The sequence below is a fragment of the Vigna unguiculata genome, chromosome 3 (assembly GCF_037176805.1).
Source record: "Vigna unguiculata cultivar grain cowpea cultivar isolate G323 ecotype 2 chromosome 3, ASM3717680v1, whole genome shotgun sequence".
Classification (NCBI taxonomy): Eukaryota; Viridiplantae; Streptophyta; class Magnoliopsida; order Fabales; family Fabaceae; genus Vigna; species Vigna unguiculata.
This window is the reverse complement of record NC_140794.1, coordinates 9089221-9110886: the sequence shown is the minus strand read 5'-3', so window position 1 is coordinate 9110886 and position 21666 is coordinate 9089221. Positions and strand designations below refer to the sequence as shown.

General features: G+C 28.2%; 6 protein-coding genes across 6 annotated transcripts; 3 read left to right on the top strand and 3 right to left on the bottom strand.

Moving 5' to 3' along the window:
- Positions 1 to 2554: 2554 nt before the first annotated feature.
- Positions 2555 to 3350, bottom strand: LOC114176828 (17.3 kDa class I heat shock protein). Its single transcript, XM_028062008.2, has one exon. It carries the CDS (start codon positions 3171 to 3173, stop codon positions 2691 to 2693), a length of 483 nt encoding a protein of 160 aa, XP_027917809.2. The 5' UTR covers positions 3174 to 3350; the 3' UTR covers positions 2555 to 2690.
- Positions 3351 to 7020: 3670 nt separating this feature from the next.
- On the bottom strand, positions 7021 to 7780 carry LOC114177381 (18.5 kDa class I heat shock protein-like). The gene has a single exon (XM_028062699.2). The coding sequence runs from the start codon at positions 7582 to 7584 to the stop codon at positions 7126 to 7128; it is 459 nt and encodes a 152-aa protein (XP_027918500.1). The 5' UTR covers positions 7585 to 7780; the 3' UTR covers positions 7021 to 7125.
- A 1915-nt stretch (positions 7781 to 9695) lies between these two features.
- LOC114176898 (18.5 kDa class I heat shock protein-like) lies at positions 9696 to 10475 on the top strand. The gene has a single exon (XM_028062092.2). It carries the CDS (start codon positions 9883 to 9885, stop codon positions 10339 to 10341), a length of 459 nt encoding a protein of 152 aa, XP_027917893.1. The 5' UTR covers positions 9696 to 9882; the 3' UTR covers positions 10342 to 10475.
- A 5025-nt stretch (positions 10476 to 15500) lies between these two features.
- LOC114176900 (18.5 kDa class I heat shock protein-like) lies at positions 15501 to 16228 on the top strand. Its single transcript, XM_028062094.2, has one exon. The coding sequence runs from the start codon at positions 15657 to 15659 to the stop codon at positions 16113 to 16115; it is 459 nt and encodes a 152-aa protein (XP_027917895.1). The 5' UTR covers positions 15501 to 15656; the 3' UTR covers positions 16116 to 16228.
- A 1061-nt stretch (positions 16229 to 17289) lies between these two features.
- On the bottom strand, positions 17290 to 18019 carry LOC114176897 (18.5 kDa class I heat shock protein-like). Its single transcript, XM_028062090.2, has one exon. It carries the CDS (start codon positions 17859 to 17861, stop codon positions 17403 to 17405), a length of 459 nt encoding a protein of 152 aa, XP_027917891.2. The 5' UTR covers positions 17862 to 18019; the 3' UTR covers positions 17290 to 17402.
- A 2488-nt stretch (positions 18020 to 20507) lies between these two features.
- Positions 20508 to 21255, top strand: LOC114176901 (18.5 kDa class I heat shock protein-like). The gene has a single exon (XM_028062096.2). It carries the CDS (start codon positions 20677 to 20679, stop codon positions 21133 to 21135), a length of 459 nt encoding a protein of 152 aa, XP_027917897.1. The 5' UTR covers positions 20508 to 20676; the 3' UTR covers positions 21136 to 21255.
- Positions 21256 to 21666: the final 411 nt, after the last annotated feature.

Here is a 21666-nt window from a genome sequence, read left to right as displayed (position 1 = left end):
TTTTACTTTAAAAAATGTGACAGATCTCGATTAATATTTTAGGATAACTAAACTAATACATTCAAAATTTATATATTTAATTATTGTTATCAAAGCAAAGATAATGAATATATAATTTAGTATAATCATAACTATATAAAGAAATAATAATTATTGTCATTTGTTTTTTTAATTCTTGAACTCATCAATAATTGGACCAGAATTAAAATTTTCAGTTATTTCTTTTTCAATGTAAATAAACAAATTGTCAGCAAAAATTTCACCTTTCATCTTTATTCAACAATTTTTCTATTACAGTAATAACTCACTGTAATTTTTTGAACTTTAAGAAAACAAATTTATAATTGGACAATTGAGTGAATAGTATCATGGTTCAGAACATATGTGAAAAAGTTAAATTTGTCTTATTTTCATCTTCACACAATTTCCTTTTTTATCATTTTTATAATATACTTTGTTCTTTTATTCTTTACCAATATTTTTTTTAAAGACTAAGAGTAAAGAATAATTTGTCATAATCTAATAAAAAATTGAGACATAAATACTAAAATAAAAATTTATGATAATTAAACTACAATTAAAAATCGGTTATGAAAGAAAATACGTAGTACAATATTTTTTTTTTCTATATTCTTAAAAATGAATATACAAAAAGTTTGTTAGATAAAAAATAATTTTAAGTATTAAACTAATATTTCATTATCAAGTAGACAATTTTTTTTTTCAAGAAAAAAAGAAAAACTATAAGAGAAAAGAGTAGAAACAATGATTATTTTCCTCTTTAAAAATATATAAAAAAAATAAGTAAAAGTAAAATATGTGAACAATATGTAAAAAAAATTAGAAGATAAATAAAAAAATATCTTAATAATTTTTTTTATTCTTTATTATATTTGATTTCAAATTTTATTATTAATTAATATTAAATATTATGATTTATAAGTCAAATAAAAAATATTTAATTTAATTTTCTTTGATTTTTGATATAATACACATAATTTAAAAAAAATTAAAATACTATAAATAATTTAAAGAGTTTCAAAATTTTTAATTGCATAAACTATAAAAAAAAGTAAAATATTTTAATATACATAATTTTTAAATTTTTAAAAACTTTAAAAACATAAATTATAAAAAAATCAAAAATTTTGGGAGCCATGGCCCTGCTCCTATAATAGTCCGTCACTGTTTAAAAATATGTAAATTAATCTTCTAATCAAAACTTTTTAATTTGTACAATTTATTTTATAAATACACTTTTTAAATAATATAAACAGTTTAAATGTTAAATTTACCTTTGAAACAAATAAATTTAATAAAATTTAATTAAAAAAAGATTAATTCACACATCTTCAAAAAATTATTAGTTCTAAATTTTATTAAAATTTAAAATCAAAAATATATTTAATCCTTTAATAAATTTTACACTTTTAATTAACATATTAACATTATCTTGAATATCTTTTATTGTATTTGTACTTAGATTTTAAGAAATTAAAATGTATAATAATTGAATTAATGATTATTAAAATTTGTTTATAAAGTAATTTAAATTTTTTAAATTTAAATTTTTTATTTTAGTAATATATTTACTGTTTTTAGATAAAATATCATTTTAAAAATATTTAGATAACTCAATTTTATCTTTTAATTTTAGTTTATTTAACTTAATCTTTAATTTAATTTTTATAATTAATTTAATTTATCTCGATTTATTTGATCTTCAACTTGTACATTAAATTGAGTTATCTCGATTTTCAAATTAGATTAAAACTATTAGTACAAAAGTTAATCATCAGTGCAAACTTGAATCATCTTAACATCAGACTTATATCAAATCGTCTGAATTAGTAATCGAAACTTAAGTGTTCAAACTAATTTAACTTTTCTTCTATGTTCCTCTCAAGAAATAAAACAAAAGTATAACAATTTATTGACATTTTCTGTAAAATGACATTATCAAATTTCTCTGGTTTCTTCAAATAATAATGTAACATTTTTTCCATGTAACAGTCATTTCGTTTTACTTCATATTTACTTATAACATCACTCATAAACAACAAACATATTCAGTCAAATTGTTTTATTGTTGTACCAACTAATCTTCTTATATCAGCAAACATGTCTAAACAATACAAAAATTTACAAAGAGAAATGTAAATTAGATAGATTAGTTAATCCACAGTGCATGCATGACTTATTGTTAGAAAAATTGTGATTTAACCAACTTATTTCATTTGATGCAGATTTATTATACCAATAATATAAATGTAATTTTTTTTAAAATTTAAAAGATGAGTGTTATTTATGAAATTTAAAAAAAGTAAATATATTTAAAATCTATAGAAAGTGAAAATACCATTTTCTTAAAATTATAAAAAAGTATATGATGAAAGTGAGAATCGAAAAGGAAAGTCTGAAATGGAATTACTCTTCTCTAAGTGTAGTATTCTTCTCCTTTCATTTATCTAATTCTGCAAATTCTTGCTTTCAGATATTGTTATATACTTGTTCAATTTCTAAATTTATTCCAAAGTATTCTTCCAAACCAAAGTTATGAAAATGAAATTTTATTTCTCAGCAATCATTACATGTATTTTACAGCATCTTTATAACAGCATCAATCACACACAGAATCCTTACAACTCAAAACACACAAATCATAACACTGGATTTTCATCTCATTAAGCTTAACCAGAAATTTCAATGGCCTTCACTTCAGGTTTCTTAACCTCTTCCTTTGGAACAGTGACAGTGAGAACACCATTCTCCATAGAAGCCTTCACTTTATCCACTTTTGCATTCTCCGGCAATCTGAACCTCCTCAAGAACTTCCCACTGCTACGCTCCACGCGATGCCACGTGTCATTCTTATCTTCCTTCTCAACATTCCTCTCTCCGCTAATCTGAAGAACATTATCATCTTGGATCTCCACCTTCACTTCCTCCTTCTTCAGACCTGGAATGTCGGCCTTGAACACGTGTGCCTCTGGAGTCTCCTTCCAATCCACACGTGTGCTCACAAAGGCAGAATTTTGGGTCACAGAGTCAGGGAGGGAAGAAGAAAGAGAATTGGGGAAAGGAAAATCCTTGAAGGGATCCCATACATCCAGAGAGAAAGGATCGAAGACGTTGCTCCTTCGCCTACCAAACAAACTTGGAATTAGTGACATCTTGAGTTTCTATTACTCGCAAAGATTCGAGAGGGTGGAGATTTGGTGAAATGGTAAACAGGTTGTTCTTCTTTGGTTTGATGATACGCAGAAGAACTGATGCAGTATTTATAGGAAGTAAAAGGATGATGTTGTATGTTCCAGAAAATTGTGTTCGCACTCTGTTCGATTCTTTCCAATTTCTGTATGATTCTGCGGACTTCCGGATTTATTGCGCATGTTCTAGAAAGTTCCTGTCTTTTACATATTGTTGTGTTATTTTTTATTTATATTATTTTTATCCACGCATTACAATATATTATTATAACCAATAAAAGTCGAATGACAGAATTCTAAAATACCCGAGAAACACATACAAGAAATATCGTTAGACATGAAATAACAAAAGTTGAAAAAGAAGTCAGAAATAAGAGAGAAAATAATAAAAGAAATAGTATTCTTCAAATTAATTCAAATTATTTTATATCTAGATGAAAAAATATAATTGAATTACAAAGATATTTAAATAAACAAATAAATATTAATTTGTATATTAATTTATAAAATTAAACATACAAAAGATCTTTTGGAAAGATAATTAAACAACTTGTATGAAACTAAAAATTAGCTTTACACTCTATAGTGTCATTAAACATTTTATATATTTCAAAACCATTAATATATCAAATATAAATAAGTAAATGGATTTAACTTAAGTAATAGTTAAGTATGTTTCTCTTTAAAAATCTTTTTGACTTTTTTATTTTGACTTTTTTATTTTGTATTTATTGATATAATGTTGTATTTAACTTAGAGGCATCCTTTCTAACTTTTTTTGTGCTATCAATTCTCGATATTTATAATCACTTGGAATATTTACATGTATTCTTTGTGCCATCAATTCTCGATATTTATAATCACTTGGGATATTCACATGTAAGGAGTTCTTATATATAATCTTAGGGTTATTCAAAGACGAAAATCTAAATACTCTTTGACTGCGATATGTATTTTTTAAGCATATTTTACGATTTTTTTCTCAATAACTTCAAATATGGACTATTCTTTAGCCATTCAAGGTAAAGATAACTTTTAACAATTTTTATATAGTTGTTGTTACAAGTTGACTTTAGAAAATGTGAAGTTGACTTTAAAAGATGAGATGTGTTGAAGACATAATTTGAGCAAATATATAATAATAAAATAAGAATGTAAGGAACCGAAAGCATACAAAATTTATAATGGTTAACTCTTAATTAATCCACTCCGTCCAACTTTAAAGCAACATGCTTAAGATATTTCAGTAATCAAATATCTCGATTTGATTATAACAAGAGTACGATATTTCTAGACATAAGTATAATCTCTCTAGACATCCTTCTTAATTGTCTTTTAAGATAAAAAAAAAACAACTCTTAATTGAAATAATACAAATCACACTCAAAGTAAGAGAGTACAATCAAACACAAGTAAACTTGAAAATGTGAAGAGTATTCCAATAGTTTATTCATACAACTCAATCATATCTTACATAAGCTATCTTTATATTTGATTTTGTACACTTAGTGTTTTTAACTTTGAATTTTCTCTTGATAACCTGTCTAATGCAATTTTGTTTGTTCTTGTTCTCTCTATCAATATTATCTTTTTCTTCTTCTTCTAGGTTTTGTATTTATAGACACATTGTACAATACGACCGTTGATGTATATTAATCTCTGAATCTCTTTTTTTTTGTTCATTTTGCTTTGCTTCATTGAAGAAAATTTTGATATAATCTTCAAAACATTCCTTCTACTTTTATCCTTTCTTTCCTTTTTTGGATTTCTCTTCAATCTTTATTTCACATGACAATTGCAATTAAATGCATTTAATATAATCTTCAAGATATTCCTCATATATATGTTCTTATTAGGTTTTACTTCCAATAAATTTGATTAGTATAGCTGGAGACGTCTAATGAGCATTATTTGGTCATATGTTGATGGTTTCAGTTTATGGTATTTCTCTTTTATACTTCTAACTTTAATTTATTTATTCATTTAGTCAACTTACATTTGATTTGTCTAATAAGTGACTTTATTGATAGAGGATTATTCCTAAATTCCATACAATAAGAACTTGAAGATGAACCTTTACAATTCAAAGGACTTATGACAAAGATAAGGAGCAAGATATTGGATAATCAAATCTATTCAAGGCTCTTGATGCTACAAGCAGTTGAAAATTCAAAAGACATGAAGATCATGGCTTGGAGCACATTTGAAGGATAATTTTTTGAAAAATTAGTTTATTTTTTTGGACTTTGGGTTTTATTTTAGAAATTAGTTATGTTTCTATGTTTTTGGGTTTTGAGTTTTCATTTATAAATTAGTTTATGTTTTTATGTTTTGGGCTGAGGCCTTTTTGTGAGGTTTCCAGGTTTTTTTAAACTTATGTGTCTATATATAAAAGTATCAAACACTAATATAGATATTTTGAGTCATATTATATGTATTTGCATTATTTGATAGAGGGTTCTCTTAATTTTTGGATTAAAACTCTGATTCTTATCAAAGATTAATATTTTTGTGAGGAATCTTTACTTGACTTATCAATTTGCTATATTATGGCGTCTTCCATCTTTGTCTTATTTTGTGTTCTTTTTTGATTTATTTTCATTGTGCCTCTGGAAGATGCAAATTCAAAAATGATCGTACTCTTTCTTAAACAAAATTGTATCATCTGATATCTAGAGTAATGTTCTGTTTAAATTTTCTTTTCTCTGTTTTTCTTTGTCATATGAAAAAAAAAATTATTATTTTTTGAATATATGTGTATTTTGTGCTTTGTTTTGAAATTTTATTTATTTTATTTATTTTTAAAATTTTGTAAAGAGTAAAATTTTTAAGGTTTTTTTTAATTTGATTGAATTTTTAATTTGTCATATATTTTTTCTATACTAGATTTAGATTGTGTATTTTTACATTTTTTTCTATTCTAAATTTAGATTGTGTATTTTTACATTGATTCGTGAAAATTATTTATTTTTGTGTTTGAGGATTTGCAAGACATATACATTAATTTACAAGAGTTCAAAAGTTTGTAGGATAATTTGTTTAGTTTTATCAAAAATAATATATCAAAAGTCAAAAGAAAAAGAAAATATATTGAAAGAAAAAAAGAAAGGAAGTAGGGATAAAAAAAATAGAAAGTTAAGAAGAAAAAAAGGAGTTTAACATTAATTTTTACTGCAATTTTATTTGTGATTTAATAATTTATTAAATTATAATTATTTTTTTCAGAGTTTTTGCGTTTCTTTTTTAACTCTTTTTGATAATTCTATTTTTTATTTTATTTATGTTGTTGTGTCTCTAAAATTTTTCAAAATTTTATCTAAATTTCTTAAGTTAAGATTTAGATTTCACAACGTTTTTTCATATTAATTATTCACTCTTCGCTTAAATTACAAAAGTTATTTGTTATACGCAAAGGAAAATTTAAGTAACAAAAACGAAAAAGTACATTCAAGAGAAAAATCTACAAATGTAATATATGAGTAAAAATTTGAATAAAATACTTAGAAAAGTGCTAAAATCTTAAATATATTTCATTATAATTTCTTGCATAAACTACCAATATTGTATATGTAACGTATTTCTGTAAAAACAATCTTCTGAAGCTAATTTATATATGGTGTAAATTATCTACTCATAATCAAAATTATTTGGTTAAAAGACTTAAAAGTATCTAGAAAGTGACACATAAAAATATACTTCATGGTTGTGAGGCCATGGTAGAGGATCTCCGTGCCTTAGAACCCAAAATTATAAAACTGAAATTTGACCATAAGACAAAGATATAAAGTTAAGATACTCTTGCAGATCAAAGTAGTCAAAATGAAATTTTATTTGAAAACAACCATTTACAGAACTTTTATAGCTTCAACAACACAGGACAGGATTCTGAGATTTTCAACAAAGTAACAAAGTACCCTTAACCAGAAATTTCAATGGCCTTCACATCAGGTTTCTTAATCTCTTCTTTGGGAACACTAACAGTGAGAACACCATTCTCCATAGAAGCCTTCACTTTATCCACTTTTACATTCTCTGGCAATCTGAACCTTCTCAAGAACTTCCCACTGCTACGCTCCACGCGATGCCACGTGTCATTCTTATCTTCCTTCTCAACATTCCTCTCTCCGCTAATCTGAAGAACATTATCATCTTCGATCTCCACCTTCACTTCCTCCTTCTTCAGTCCTGGAATGTCAGCAGTGAACACGTGTGCCTCTGGGGTCTCCTTCCAATCCACACGTGTGCTCACAAATGCTGAATTTTCTCGACCAGATTCAGGGAAAGGAAAATCCTTGAAAGGATCCCACACATCCAGAGAGAATGGATCGAAGACGTTGCTCCTTCTCCCACCGAACAAACTTGGAATTAGCGACATGCTTAGGATTGTAATACTTGGCAGAGATTTTAAACTTCACAAAGGCTGTTGCGAGATCGAACTCAAGTAACTTTTTTCTGGAGTGATGATGAGCAAAGGAACTGATGCATTCTTATAGGAAATGAAAGGATGATGTAGTAAGTTCCAGAAAATTCGGTTCTCATTTTACTTCATTCTTTCCCCTTTCTCAAGATTCAACAAACTTCTGTACTTATTCCGTATCATCCAGAAGGTTCAGTCCTTTTGACATTTTTCTGTTACTTTATGTTGACATATTTTTATCGGCACATGAAAAACTTACGGATAATTAAACATGGAATCACAAAAGTTAAAAAGATAAAAAATGATAAAAAAAATGTGTTCTATAAATAAATAAATTCACATTTCATTTATTTAGATAAAAAATTATAATTAAATTACAAATACATCTTATATTAACAAATATACCTTGATTTGTCGTGGATATTAATTAATACGTGACCTCGAGATAAGTAGATCAGAATATTTGAAAACATTATTAGGTAATTAGAACGAAATAGTAAGATAACTTTACTATTTAATTGCGTACGACATCATACTAAAACTTAAATATTTCAGAAATATATTAGTAGCTTTTTATTACTTAAATCATATTTAACATAAACATTATATTATTCAAAAAAAAAACATTATAATCTTATTTATGTGAATTTAACTATATTATATTATTTTAATTATTTTTATTTACTGAAAAGTGTTGTAAAAATCATATTTTAGTAATCTTTTATTTAATACATTGATTTTTCAAATTTTTACTTTTTTTTACAAACTAAAGTGTTAAATATTATGTTATATCTTATTTTATTTATTTTTATAATAAAAAGTATGATTAAGGATTTATCTACTCTTAGCTTGAATTGAAAGTCTAATGTTTTGTAATGTTATATTACACATTTGAGTTGAAATATGAAATATGTGAATATGAGAAATCCTCTTCTTCAATAAAGTCGATATAATTAATTAGTAATGCAAAATTTTTATTATCGATGATATGTAACACTAGATCTTCCTCTCTAATTTTGTTAAGTTCTATGCATCCCTTCTTATTCTAATCATTTTCATTTAAATATGAAATTTATAAATGAAATGTCAAATACAAAATACAATAATTTAACATCGCAAGTCTTGATTCATACATTCAATTCAATAATCACAAATACAATGCAGTTACTTCTAGTTCATTCATTTAAGTGACATTTCCACCATTTCAAACTTGTAAATGCTGTTAAATTCATTGTTAAACTGTACTGGTTTTAGATTCTTGCCATTTTTACTATTTGAACGTTATTTTGTCAATGGTGATACTACAATTTGATATGATAAATTTACCTTTTTTTTTTTTTTTTACCTTCTTCATTCAGATATTGGATACAATGGAACTCAAGTAGGACTTCCCCACAAGTCTAAGGAACTAAAATTTTTTGAATCTCTTCAATTAAAACAAGGATTAATGTCAAATTCGACTATATACAACAAAAATTTGAAGAACTAAATACATTTTTTTATATATCTAGAATGTAATCTATGTAGAATGGAAACCATTAAATATGAACAAGAATTACAACCAAATATGTAAAAGTTAAAAAGTTCTAACATTCAATATACAAATGTTTAATAACCTCAACAACTTTAAAAGATGGTATTATCATTTGTCAAATAACACTATAATTATAAAAACATACTTATCAATTTAATTTTGTAAGAGAAAGAGTAGCATTTTCAAAAAATTAGTCATGGATTTAAAATTAATAGAAAAATAGCCTGCAAAATTTAAAATTTTAATAAAAAAATACTTCTGTTTTTTAAGAAAACTTACAATATTTTTTCTTTTTTCATAACATTTTGTTGTGAATTATTTTCGCACAAAATTTTCTCAGGATATTTATTCCAGTAAATTTCACAGCAAATCTTAATAAGAAATTTTGAGAAAAAAAAATGAAAACATGCAATCCATTCGTAATTTTGTTGCTATTTCTCTTGGAACGTTGTCGTCTGAACATTGAAAATAAAACAATAATATCTAAAAAACTGGAACCTTCTAGGACATGCGGAATAAATCCAGAAATTTTCATACAGAAATTGGAAAGCATCGAGCAAGGTGGGAACAAAATTTTCTGGAACATACTACATTATCCTTTCACTTCCTATAAATATTATTGCATCAGTTCCATACACATCATCAAACACGAAGAGAGTTACCTGAGTCCGATCAAGCTACAGTCTCTGTTAAGTTTCAAATCTCTGTTTAAAGTGTTATAAATGTCGCTAATTCCAAGGTTGTTCGGTGGGCGAAGAAGCAACGTCTTCGATCCATTCTCTCTGGATGTGTGGGATCCCTTCAAGGATTTTCCTTTCCCTGAATCTGGTCGAGAAAATTCTGCACTTGTGAGCACACGTGTGGATTGGAAGGAGACCCCAGAGGCACACGTGTTCAGGGCTGACATTCCAGGACTGAAGAAGGAGGAGGTGAAGGTGGAGATCGAAGATGATAATGTTCTTCAGATTAGCGGAGAGAGGAATGTCGAGAAAGAAGATAAGAACGACAGGTGGCATCGCGTGGAGCGTAGCAGTGGGAAGTTTTTGAGGAGGTTCAGATTGCCAGAGAATGCAAAAGTGGATAAAGTGAAGGCTTCAATGGAGAATGGTGTCCTCACTGTCACTGTCCCCAAGGAAGAGATTAAGAAACCAGAAGTGAAGGCCATTGAAATTTCTGGTTAAGTTTAAATATGAAAATCCAGTGTTATGATTTGTGTGTTTTGTGTTGTAAGGATTCTGTGTGTGATTGATGCTACTATAAAGATGCTGTAAAATACATGTAATGATTGCTGAGAAATAAAATTTCATTTTCATAACTTTGGTTTGGAAGAATACTTTGCAATAAATTTAGAAATTGGTAACAATAACAATATCTGAAAGCAAGAATTTGCAGAATTAGATGAATGAAAAGAGAAGAATACCACTGAGAGAAGAATACTACTCAGTTTTTACTTTCATATACTCTTCATCAACTTCTCTTGCAGTTTAGCCTTTTGATTGTAATTGAATTTTTCATCTTACTACGCAACTCAGGCTTCATCAAGTAGTGTGGCTTCTGACCTAAGCTAGTAAAGATGTACTTTATTTATTTGGTTGAAGAACTTGGATTCTTATTTGTAGAGTTTAGTCTTATGTGACAATAAGAAAGAGTGGTTCAAATTACATTTGGAAGAGCTAAAATCTTAATGGCATGACGACATAGTATATAATTGGTATAAAGATTCTCAGTCTTCCTACAGATCTGGAAGATGAGATGTTTACAGGATTAGAGAGGATGAAATGATGATGAAGGATAAACCAAACATTTTTGCTTTCAGTAATTATCTCAAAAATTATATAATTTCTGCCGATGAATTTAAAAGGAAGAATATAGGACGAAATGAAATATTCTCTTCCTTGAGTTTGTACCTAAATATTTATTTGTTTTTAAAAGTAAAACTACATAATTTTCGTGAATAATTTGAGAGAGAAGAAAATATTTTCACTTTTATGTTTTTATCTAAATATTCATCTCTTTTTACATTTTAATAATTATTTCAATCGTGAAATTAAAATTATTGAAAAATTTAACAATAATAAAAAAAAAATTATTAAATCTTCTGAATAATTAATAATTATAGTAATAATAATAATAACATTAATAATAAAGATAATAATACTATTAATAATTACAATTTATGTTATATTAGTTTTAATAATTTTATATCTTTATCTATTAAAATATTTCTTTTTATTCACTATATCTTTCACAAATACTTTTTTTACTTTTCTATCCTTTAAAATAAATAATTTTATTTTCTCCTTTTATTTCTTCAAATCTATAGATTTTTATAAATTTTACTTTTAAATACCTCTAATTTTAATTTTCTATCTTTTAAAATAAATAATTTTATTTCTTTTTTTATCTCTTCAAATCCATTTGGTATCATTTTTTTCTCAAATCATTTCTCAAAGTAAACACCTTTAGGTTAAAATCTCAACTACCATATTATCTTCAAAATTTTTAACAAGGGAAAATATCACTTCCATTTACTTTTATATTTAATATGGTTTAACTATAGGATAACAAATTTTTAGGGATTACAAATGTATGAAAAGTAAGTTTTAATGTCACTTTTGTAAAATTAAATGACACAATTAGAAGTGATTTTTTTAAATAATTGATGAACTCTATTTTTTTAATTTAATTTCATCCATTACTAAAATATATGTATTATTTAAATTTAATGTTTAAATTTGTTCTACATAACTTAAGTCAACAATCAGTTGACATTGTGACTTAAATTTTCAAAATTCAGTCGCGTCAACAACTTGTTCATTCATGTTTATTTTTCAATCCATTCAAAAAGCGTCAACAACTTGTTCATTCATGTTTATTTTTCAATCCATTCAAAAATAGTTTAAGTAGTTCACTAGATCACATTGAGTTCATCCAATAGTTCTTTCATTTGCGTTTTTTTCTTTGTTTCAGTCTTATTCAAAGTTATTTCTATTTCAATAAACTTGTACTTAAAAATTAGAAATTATAAAATTATAAATATTATTTATTTTAAGAAATAGTTTATAAAAATTATTATTTCTAAATTTAATTAAATAAGAATAAATTTATTAAAATTCTTATGTGGATTACATGTCGGTCTGCAAAATTGTGGACTAAACATGGTGAGCCAAACTACATAACCATCTCCAATTTATTTTGTTCTCATTCTCTTTAAATTCTATTAATTAATTCTTTTCTAAGGAGTGATTATGTTATTTCTATCATATTCCCTCTTATGTGGTATGAGTAGGGATGTCAACGGGACTGGTAGGATACGGGCAATAGCTTTCCTGTACCCTACCTATTGGATAAATATTTGCCTCGTATCCATACTTATATTTGTGTCGGTATCCATTATGCGGGTACCCACATATTATTTTAATATTTATAGATATTCACGGGTCCTTACCTACCCATACTTTTATAAGAAAAGAATTTAATATTTAATAACATGTTTTAACTATAAATTTAAATAAAAGTACAATCCATAACTTTCATACATTTCAAACAAAGTACAAATAATCCATTTAAACAGTGTTGAATGACAATTTACAAAGGAATAAAGATTTTTTAAACTAATTGATAAAAAATAACTCATTCAAAATTGATGTATTATGTTTTAATCATGTGTTTTTATTTTTTTTTAATTTAAATTAAAGTATAGTAGATATGAGAATCCAGGGGTACGAATACTATGATATACGTATCCGTCGTCCTGTTAACATGCCGTATAAAAAAAATATTCGTACTCATTATCCACGGGTATCCATTTACAATATTTTTACTCGTTGCGGATTTTATCCGCAGCTATCTACAGGTACGGATTCGTAGATACGGATTTTTTTGGCATCACTAAGTATGAGGTGTGACCTAGGAGGAATAAAGGGTTATTGATTATGAGACCCTAACCCTTGAAATCATTTTCTAAGAGATATATTGTTTTTGGAACCTTTCTTATGAGATATTTTCAGAATTAACATTTTTCTTACATATAGTTTCACTTATAAAGATGTTCGAGTATAATATTATTTGTTATAAATTGCTATGAGATGTTGAAACTTATCTTTATCTTAAATTTAAAATGTATCTCCTAGTGTGATATAAAGTTTGAAGTATAATTCATATTTCAAGTTGTTTAGAAAACAAAAATATTATAAAGTATACTCATAGAAAACGTATCACCCAAAAACTATTTTAATCTCCGTCTCTGAATAACTTTGAGAGGATATCCCTTAGGTACAAATTCCTTAGGTGGTTATAAATATAATAATTTCATGGCACAAAGGAGAAGCAAGAGATGAATTCCTCTCTGAATGTTTAAGCTAAATATCATGTCAATAGGACAAAGGAAGAAAAGTTAATGGGAATTATAGAAAAAAATAGACCTTGCTATTTCTCCAATTAAATCCATTTACATGTTCATATTTGACGTATGATTTCTTTACCTTATGTTTAGATTACCTTATGTTTAGATTTAGATGGAACATTTTAACAATTCTAAGAAATTGAAATACATTATATTTGAATTGTTTGCAATTAAATTTCCTTCATTTTTTAAATAATTTGTTTGGATAAAGAAATTAAAATACCTTACAATTCAATTTATTGTTTGGGTAAAACAATTGAAATTTTTATGTGATAAAATTTCATTTTAACAATATTTATTTTAGACTTAATTATGTTTTGAATTCATAATAAATTTGGAAACGAGTTCAACGACACAGATCGGTCGGACGAACCCGACGACCCAGCCAAGCCGATTCGACCCGATGACCAAGACATGCGGGTCGGTCGAGAAACCCAAACAGGCAGGACCAGTCCAATGGCCCATAAAGGTCGATCATGCTTGTCAAGTACGTACACTCGACCCCACCTAATCTGTTTAGGTTGTTGGCTCGACTTGGCCCACTAGATTGTTGGGTCAGTCTGACCCATTTGGGTCGTTCGGCCTGTTTGTGTCATCAAGCCCACCTGACCCCTCTATGTCATTGGATGAACCTGACCTAGTTAGGTCGTCGGGTCGATCAACATAACTTGAGTTGTCAAGCTGGTCGTGCGCATTTAGGTTTTTGGGTCCATTTAGGTCGTTAGACCCATCTACGACGTCGGGTCGACATGTTGGTCACATCCATATGGATTGTCAGACGGGTTGGGTACGTACGGGTCGTTAGGCCACTTCGATCTATACGAATTGTTGGGCCTGCCTGACACGTCTGGTTCGTAGGGCCTGTCGACACCTCTAGGTTGTTTGGCCCATTCAGCCCGTGTGGGTCACCAGAACCCAGGCCTGCCCATCCAGTTTGGGTCATTGGGTCTGCCCAATCTGTCTTAATTATCAGACCCATCTTGGTCGTTGAGTTCGTATACTTCAAAAAAATGCTTGCATTTAAAATGATTTTTAATTTGTCTATCCAAACAAAAATATTTCACTACAAAATTTTCTAAATAAATGAATCACCCTCTTGAATTGCCTCATCCAAACACACTATTAATTTTAAAATATTTTTAATTAAAAAGCTCATTTAATTTGCTACTTTAATATTCACTTACTTAGTCATTCATATAGTCACATCTTCCAAGTGACCAAGCTTCAAGAGTGAATTATAGTAATCATAAAATAAATAGTATAAAGAAACTTTTCAGTTGCTTAATTTTTTTTAATTCATGTATAAGTTTATATGGTTTATCTTTAATTAGTATTGTATCGTTAATTTGGGAATGTGAAATGTTAGTGAAAAACATCGAGAAAGTTAAAAAAAATCGAGATCTAGATAAAAAAATAAACTATTTAGTTAAGAAAGCTGAAATAAAATGAAATCTAAATAAAATATGAATTTCACAAAACATTTTCATTTTGAAACCAAATAACATCAAAAGTAAAAATCAAAAGTAAAAATAGAAATAAATCTTAATATTTGAGTGTAAAAGAGAAAGATGAAGCTGAAGAGATTTTGTTCACGTGTTATCTTTGAGTGAAAGAGAGAGAGAAGAAGTTAAAGATGTTTGAATGTATGAAATTGAGAAAGAGAAAGAAGAAGCTTAAAGAGGTTGAGATGAAAGAGGAGAGTTTGGTGTGTGTACGAAGCGTGAGAAGAAAAAAAAAAGGTTAGATTTTATTGTTTTTAATTTATTTTTTGAAGTTTCAAAAAAATTTGGATAGAAATTAGTCAGATATATTATTTAATTAAAAAAAATTCTATTTATTAATTCCCAATTAGGAAAAAGACTGGAACCTTCTGGAACATGCGGAATAAATCCAGAAGTTTGCGGAAACAAATAGAAATTGGGAAAGAATCGAGCAAAGTGAAAACGAAATTTTCTGAAACATACTACATTATCCTTTCACTTCTTTTAAATACATTCACCCGCATCATCAAATAAGAATAGAGTTACCTGATTACGATCGCTCTACAATCTGCGAAGTTTCAAATCTCTGTCAAGTATTATAGTCATAAGCATGTCGCTAATTCCAAGTTTGTTCGGTGGGCGAAGGAGCAACGTCTACGATCCATTTTCTCTGGATGTGTGGGATCCCTTCAAGGATTTTTCTTTCCCTGAATCTGGTCGAGAAAATTCTGCATTTGTGAGCACTCGTGTGGACTGGAAGGAGACCCCAGAGGCACACGTGTTCAGGGCTGACATTCCAGGACTGAAGAAGGAGGAGGTGAAGGTGGAGATCGAAGATGATAATGTTCTTCAGATTAGCGGAGAGAGGAATGTTGAGAAGGAAGATAAGAACGACAGGTGGCATCGTGTGGAGCGTAGCAGTGGAAAGTTCTTGAGGAGGTTCAGATTGCCTGAGAATGCGAAAGTGGATAAAGTGAAGGCTTCTATGGAGAATGGTGTTCTCACTGTCACTGTTCCAAAGGAAGAGGTTAAGAAGGCAGAAGTGAAGGCCATTGAAATTTCTGGTTAAGCTTATAATTGGTTACTTTGCTGAAAGTCGAGAGTTATGTGTTGTAAGGATTTGTGTGTGATGTTGTAAAATACATGTTGTGGTTGTTGAGAAATAAAATTTCATTTCGCTAACTTTGGTTTGTATTGTAAGAATATTTTGGAATAACTTTTGAAATTAAAGAAGTGGAACAATATCTGAAAGTAAGAATTTGCAGAATCAGATGAAGGAAAGGAAAAGAATAGTTCTGAGAGAAGAGTAATTCAATTTCAGACTTTCCTTTGAACTAACTCAATTCTCTCTTTCATATACTGTTCTTCGCATTGCAGACGAATTCAGCTCCCTTGCAGTTTACCCTTTTATTGCAATTGAATTTTTCTTCTTAATACATAGAAAAAAAAAGAGTTGGATAAGGTGTTTGATTATTTAAAACAAAGGTAGGCAGAGTATTAAAATATTAAAAATGGTAGTGGCTAGTAAGAAACGTATAACCAAGAGGCTAAGGCCAAAGAGGCTAAGGCCTATTTCGGTGACATGGCGATTCTTGAGTTCAACGGCTCCATGAATCCCTGCATCATGAAGAAATTTCTGAAAAACCAAGTGTTTTTCTCAGTTTGAATGAATTTTATTCTAGTTCCCAGTTGATTTTTAACAAATTTTGAAACGTAGAAGTATAGAAAAAGCATGAAGAAAGCAGATACAATAACAATCACCGTGAATTGAGGTGACCCAAATTTCATACTAAAACCTTACTTTTATACTAGAAGAAATATTTTTGGAACGGAGAAACATGCTATTGGAATTGTTGTTGTAATAAATCAATAAATATATTTAAAAATTATAGAAACCATTTTCCTAAAACTATAAAAAGATAAATATCTATCCTAACCTGAAAACGTTTAACAGAATAAATTGAAATCGATCACTATATTATTAATTTTAAGAGTTCCTTCCTTTTTTTCATAATATTTAAGGTGATTTTTAAAAAGACCAAATAAATCTTATGTTAGCAAGGTAAAACTATTTGAATTGAAGTACTTCAATCAATAAACAAATTACATTTTAGACAAAAAGCAATGAAGAACTATTCTTTTCCTTTCCTTCATCTGATTCTGCAAATTCTTACTTTCAGATATTGTTCCACTTCTTTAATTTCAAAAGTTATTCCAAAATATTCTTACAATACAAACCAAAGTTAGCGAAATGAAATTTTATTTCTCAACAACCACAACATGTATTTTACAACATCACACACAAATCCTTACAACACATAACTCTCGACTTTCAGCAAAGTAACCAATTATAAGCTTAACCAGAAATTTCAATGGCCTTCACTTCTGCCTTCTTAACCTCTTCCTTTGGAACAGTGACAGTGAGAACACCATTCTCCATAGAAGCCTTCACTTTATCCACTTTTGCATTCTCAGGCAATCTGAACCTCCTCAAGAACTTCCCACTGCTACGCTCCACGCGATGCCATCTGTCGTTCTTATCTTCCTTCTCAACATTCCTCTCTCCGCTAATCTGAAGAACATTATCATCTTCGATCTCCACCTTCACCTCCTCCTTCTTCAGTCCTGGAATGTCAGCCCTGAACACGTGTGCCTCTGGGGTCTCCTTCCAGTCCACACGAGTGCTCACAAATGCAGAATTTTCTCGACCAGATTCAGGGAAAGAAAAATCCTTGAAGGGATCCCACACATCCAGAGAAAATGGATCGTAGACGTTGCTCCTTCGCCCACCGAACAAACTTGGAATTAGCGACATGCTTATAACACTTTCGACAGAGATTTGAAAATTCGCAGGTTATAACGTGATCTTACCAGGTAACTCTTTTCTTGTTTGATGGATGATACCGGTGGAACTGATGAAGTATTTATAGGAAGTGAAAGGATAATTTAGGATGTTCCAGAATATTCTGTTCTCTGGATTCATATCATACTCCAAACTTCTGTAATCATTGCGCACAACCCAGAAGATTCCAGTCCTTTTTTTTATATATATATTTTTGTTAATATTATTTTTATCCAAGAATTTCAATATATTATAATGGTTCATTATTATGGTTAGTTTTTTAATAAATTTAAGAAAATTTAATTGAGTTTAATTAAATTTTAATTTATCAATAATTAAAGATATTATATTTTGTAATTAAAACTTTATTATACTTTTTAATTATATTATGTAAGTGATATATTGTCTTGTTATCTATATACTTGCTAATTAATATAAAATTTTATGATTAATATAAGATGATAAGTATTTTTTATTAGCATAAACTTTTATGATAAATATAAAATAATAAATATTTTTAATTATTTTATTAAAATTATTTGGATAATAAAAATTTTATTAAGTGTTGATATAAAAGTCATGTCAACTTTATTATACCGTATGTTTTTTAGTTTAAACAATAAAAGTTATCGTTTTACATTGAAGGCAAGATTAATTTCTATTATTTTCAAAATCTTAAATTATTTTAATCCGTGAAAAAAAAAACAAATAATAAAGTTGAATTTCGAATTTATGAGAACAAAATTTGATCTTATGAAATATATAGTGATTAATTTTATAACTTATTACTTACTTTGTACATTTCTTTATAACTCACAATCACAATGCATTGACATTACCTTCAACTATAGTAAACGGAGAGAAAATATTACATTCATTTACTTTTATGTTTACTGTGTTTTAATAACCCTAGCAATCATAGGACAAGTTTTTATTGATTACAAATGTGTTATAGAAGTAGGATCTAATATCAATTTCACAAAGTTAAATGACACTATTAGAAATAATTTATTTTCCTACTTATAGAAAACAATTGGTGAAATCTATTTTTTCCAATTCAATTTTGTCTATTTACTCAAACACATGTTATTCAATTAGTAAGTTGATGTATGAGGATGGATGTACATACCATGTTAAATGTTGTAAGATATAATTTTACATTAGACATCATCCACCTGAATGCAACTATGTATAGGGTAGAATGGACGTGATTGAATATTGATGGTGTTTATTTTTTATAAACTTGTTATATTATATATTTGATTTAGTGTTATCAAATTTTTCTTGTTTCTTTTGTTATAATTGAAATGTTTGCTTAATAGTTGTTGTTAAACGATGCTTATTTTTTAGTGTTAGTATAACAAGATGTTATCAACAATATACATTATTGTTCTCCTCATTTTCATTCAAATATAAGATTTAAAAAAAATGTCAAATATAAAAAACAATTTGATATATATCACAAGTTTTAGCCCTATACATTCACTTCAATAATGTTGAATAGCATGTTTGAACCATAATAAGACCTTACATGAATACACATCCTCACTTTTCACACTTTAATTGCATATATTTTCATAAATATTTTAGAATAAATATTGGTATTGTTATACATTGACAGTGAATACAACAAAATAACAAAGTTTCACACCTCTCACAAGACCTAAAAAAAATTCTAGAAATTACTTAAATGATCTAAATTTTGCTATTTTTTCTACTTTTGACTACTAGTTCTTTTCCATAATATAATTTGGGGCCGAAAAGGCTAATATTGGATTTTTGGTAAAAAAAAAAAAAAAACAAAATCAACAACCAAAGTTTTGTAAAAATGAAGTCTACCACCCAACCTAAAAAGTAGTTAGGAAGTCCTCAAGTGATCGAAATTTTTCTCTAAACTCTTATTTGTTTCACTTTTAGGTGTTAGGTACACATATTTTAAAAAATATTTCTTTTATTGGAGTAATTGCATTGGATTTATTTATTTATTTATTATTTTTCTTTTTACAAAAAGACTATAGTTAACAATCAAGTTTCACAAAAAGTGAAATTTCACACCATACCTAAAAAGTTCCAAAAAAAAATAATAATAATCAAATGTTACTATTACATAATTTGATAAAGAGACAATGAACACAAGGTTTACTAAAATGCATTCTCCCACTCTAACTAAAAAGTCACTTGAAAAAAAAATCAAATAAACTTTTCTCTAGAAATATATTTTTTTCACTTTCAACACTTTATTCACATGTATATATTTTTGTCGAATTCTTTAACCCAAGAATATAGTTAAAAATCACTATATTTTTCCATCTAGATAAATAAAAATTGAATTTATTTAAAGAAACTATTTTTTTTTTACTATTTTCAGTTTTATTTCTGACTTTTTTTTATATAATGTATTGGTTATATAATATATTGTAGGATTGTAGGATTCTGCAGTTAGATTTTTATTTATATTTCTGTGTCTGGGTATTGTAGGATTCTGCGGTTAGATTTTTATTGGTTATATAATATATTCTAATATCAACAAAAAAAAACACAAATATAACATAAGACAGAAACCTTCTAGAACATACGGAATAAATCCAGAAGTTTGCGGATACAGAAATTGGGAAAGAATCGAGCAACGTGAGAACGAAATCTTCTGGAACATACTACATTATCCTTTCACTTCCTTTAAATACTTCATCAGTTTCACCCGCATCATCAAACAAGAAAGAGTTACCTGATTACGATCGCTCTACAACTGCGAAGTTTCAAATCTCTGTTAAGTATTATAATCATAAGCATGTCGCTAATTCCAAGTTTGTTCGGTGGGCGAAGGAGCAACGTCTTCGATCCCTTCTCTATAAATGTGTGGGATCCTTTCAAGGAATTTCCTTTCCCTGAATCTGCTCGAGAAAATTCTGCATTTGTGAGCACCCGTGTGGATTGGAAGGAGACCCCAGAGGCACACGTGTTCAGGGCTGACATCCCAGGACTGAAGAAGGAGGAAGTGAAGGTGGAGATCGAAGATGATAATGTTCTTCAGATTAGCGGAGGGAGGAATGTTGAGAAGGAAGATAAGAACGACCGGTGGCATCGCGTGGAGCGTAGCAGTGGGAAGTTCTTGAGGAGGTTCAGATTGCCGGAGAATGCAAAAGTGGAGAAAGTGAAGGCTTCTATGGAGAATGGTGTTCTCACTGTCACTGTCCCCAAGGAAGAGATTAAGAAGCCAGAAGTGAAGGCCATTGAAATTTCTGGTTAAGCTTAATTGGTTACTTAGCTGAGTTTTATATTTTGTTTGGATTTTGTGTGTGATTGATGCTACAGAGATGTTGTAAAATGCATATAATGGATGCTGAGAAATAAAATTTCATTTTGATAACTTTGGTGTGTAAGAATACTTTGGAGTAAGTATTGAAATTAAAGAAGCGGAACAAGATCTGAAAGCAAAAATTTGCAGAATTAGATGAAGTAATGGAAATGAATACTCGTGAGAGAATAGTAATTACTATTCAATTTCAGACTTTCCTTTGAACTAACTCAATTCTCAGTTTCGTATACTCTTGTTCACATTGCAAACGAATTTAGCTCCAGTTTAGCCTTTTATTGCAACTGAATTTTTCATCTTATTATTTGGCGCTATCATTAGCTACCTTCATGTCTAAGTGCTTGACTTATATAATCAGGTTAGAGTAGAATGAGGTATATGTAACTGATGTAGGAGCAATAACAGCAATGAAAAGTAGGTGACAGCAGAAGCTATACTCTTGTATTTGGCCTCAGTACTATTCCT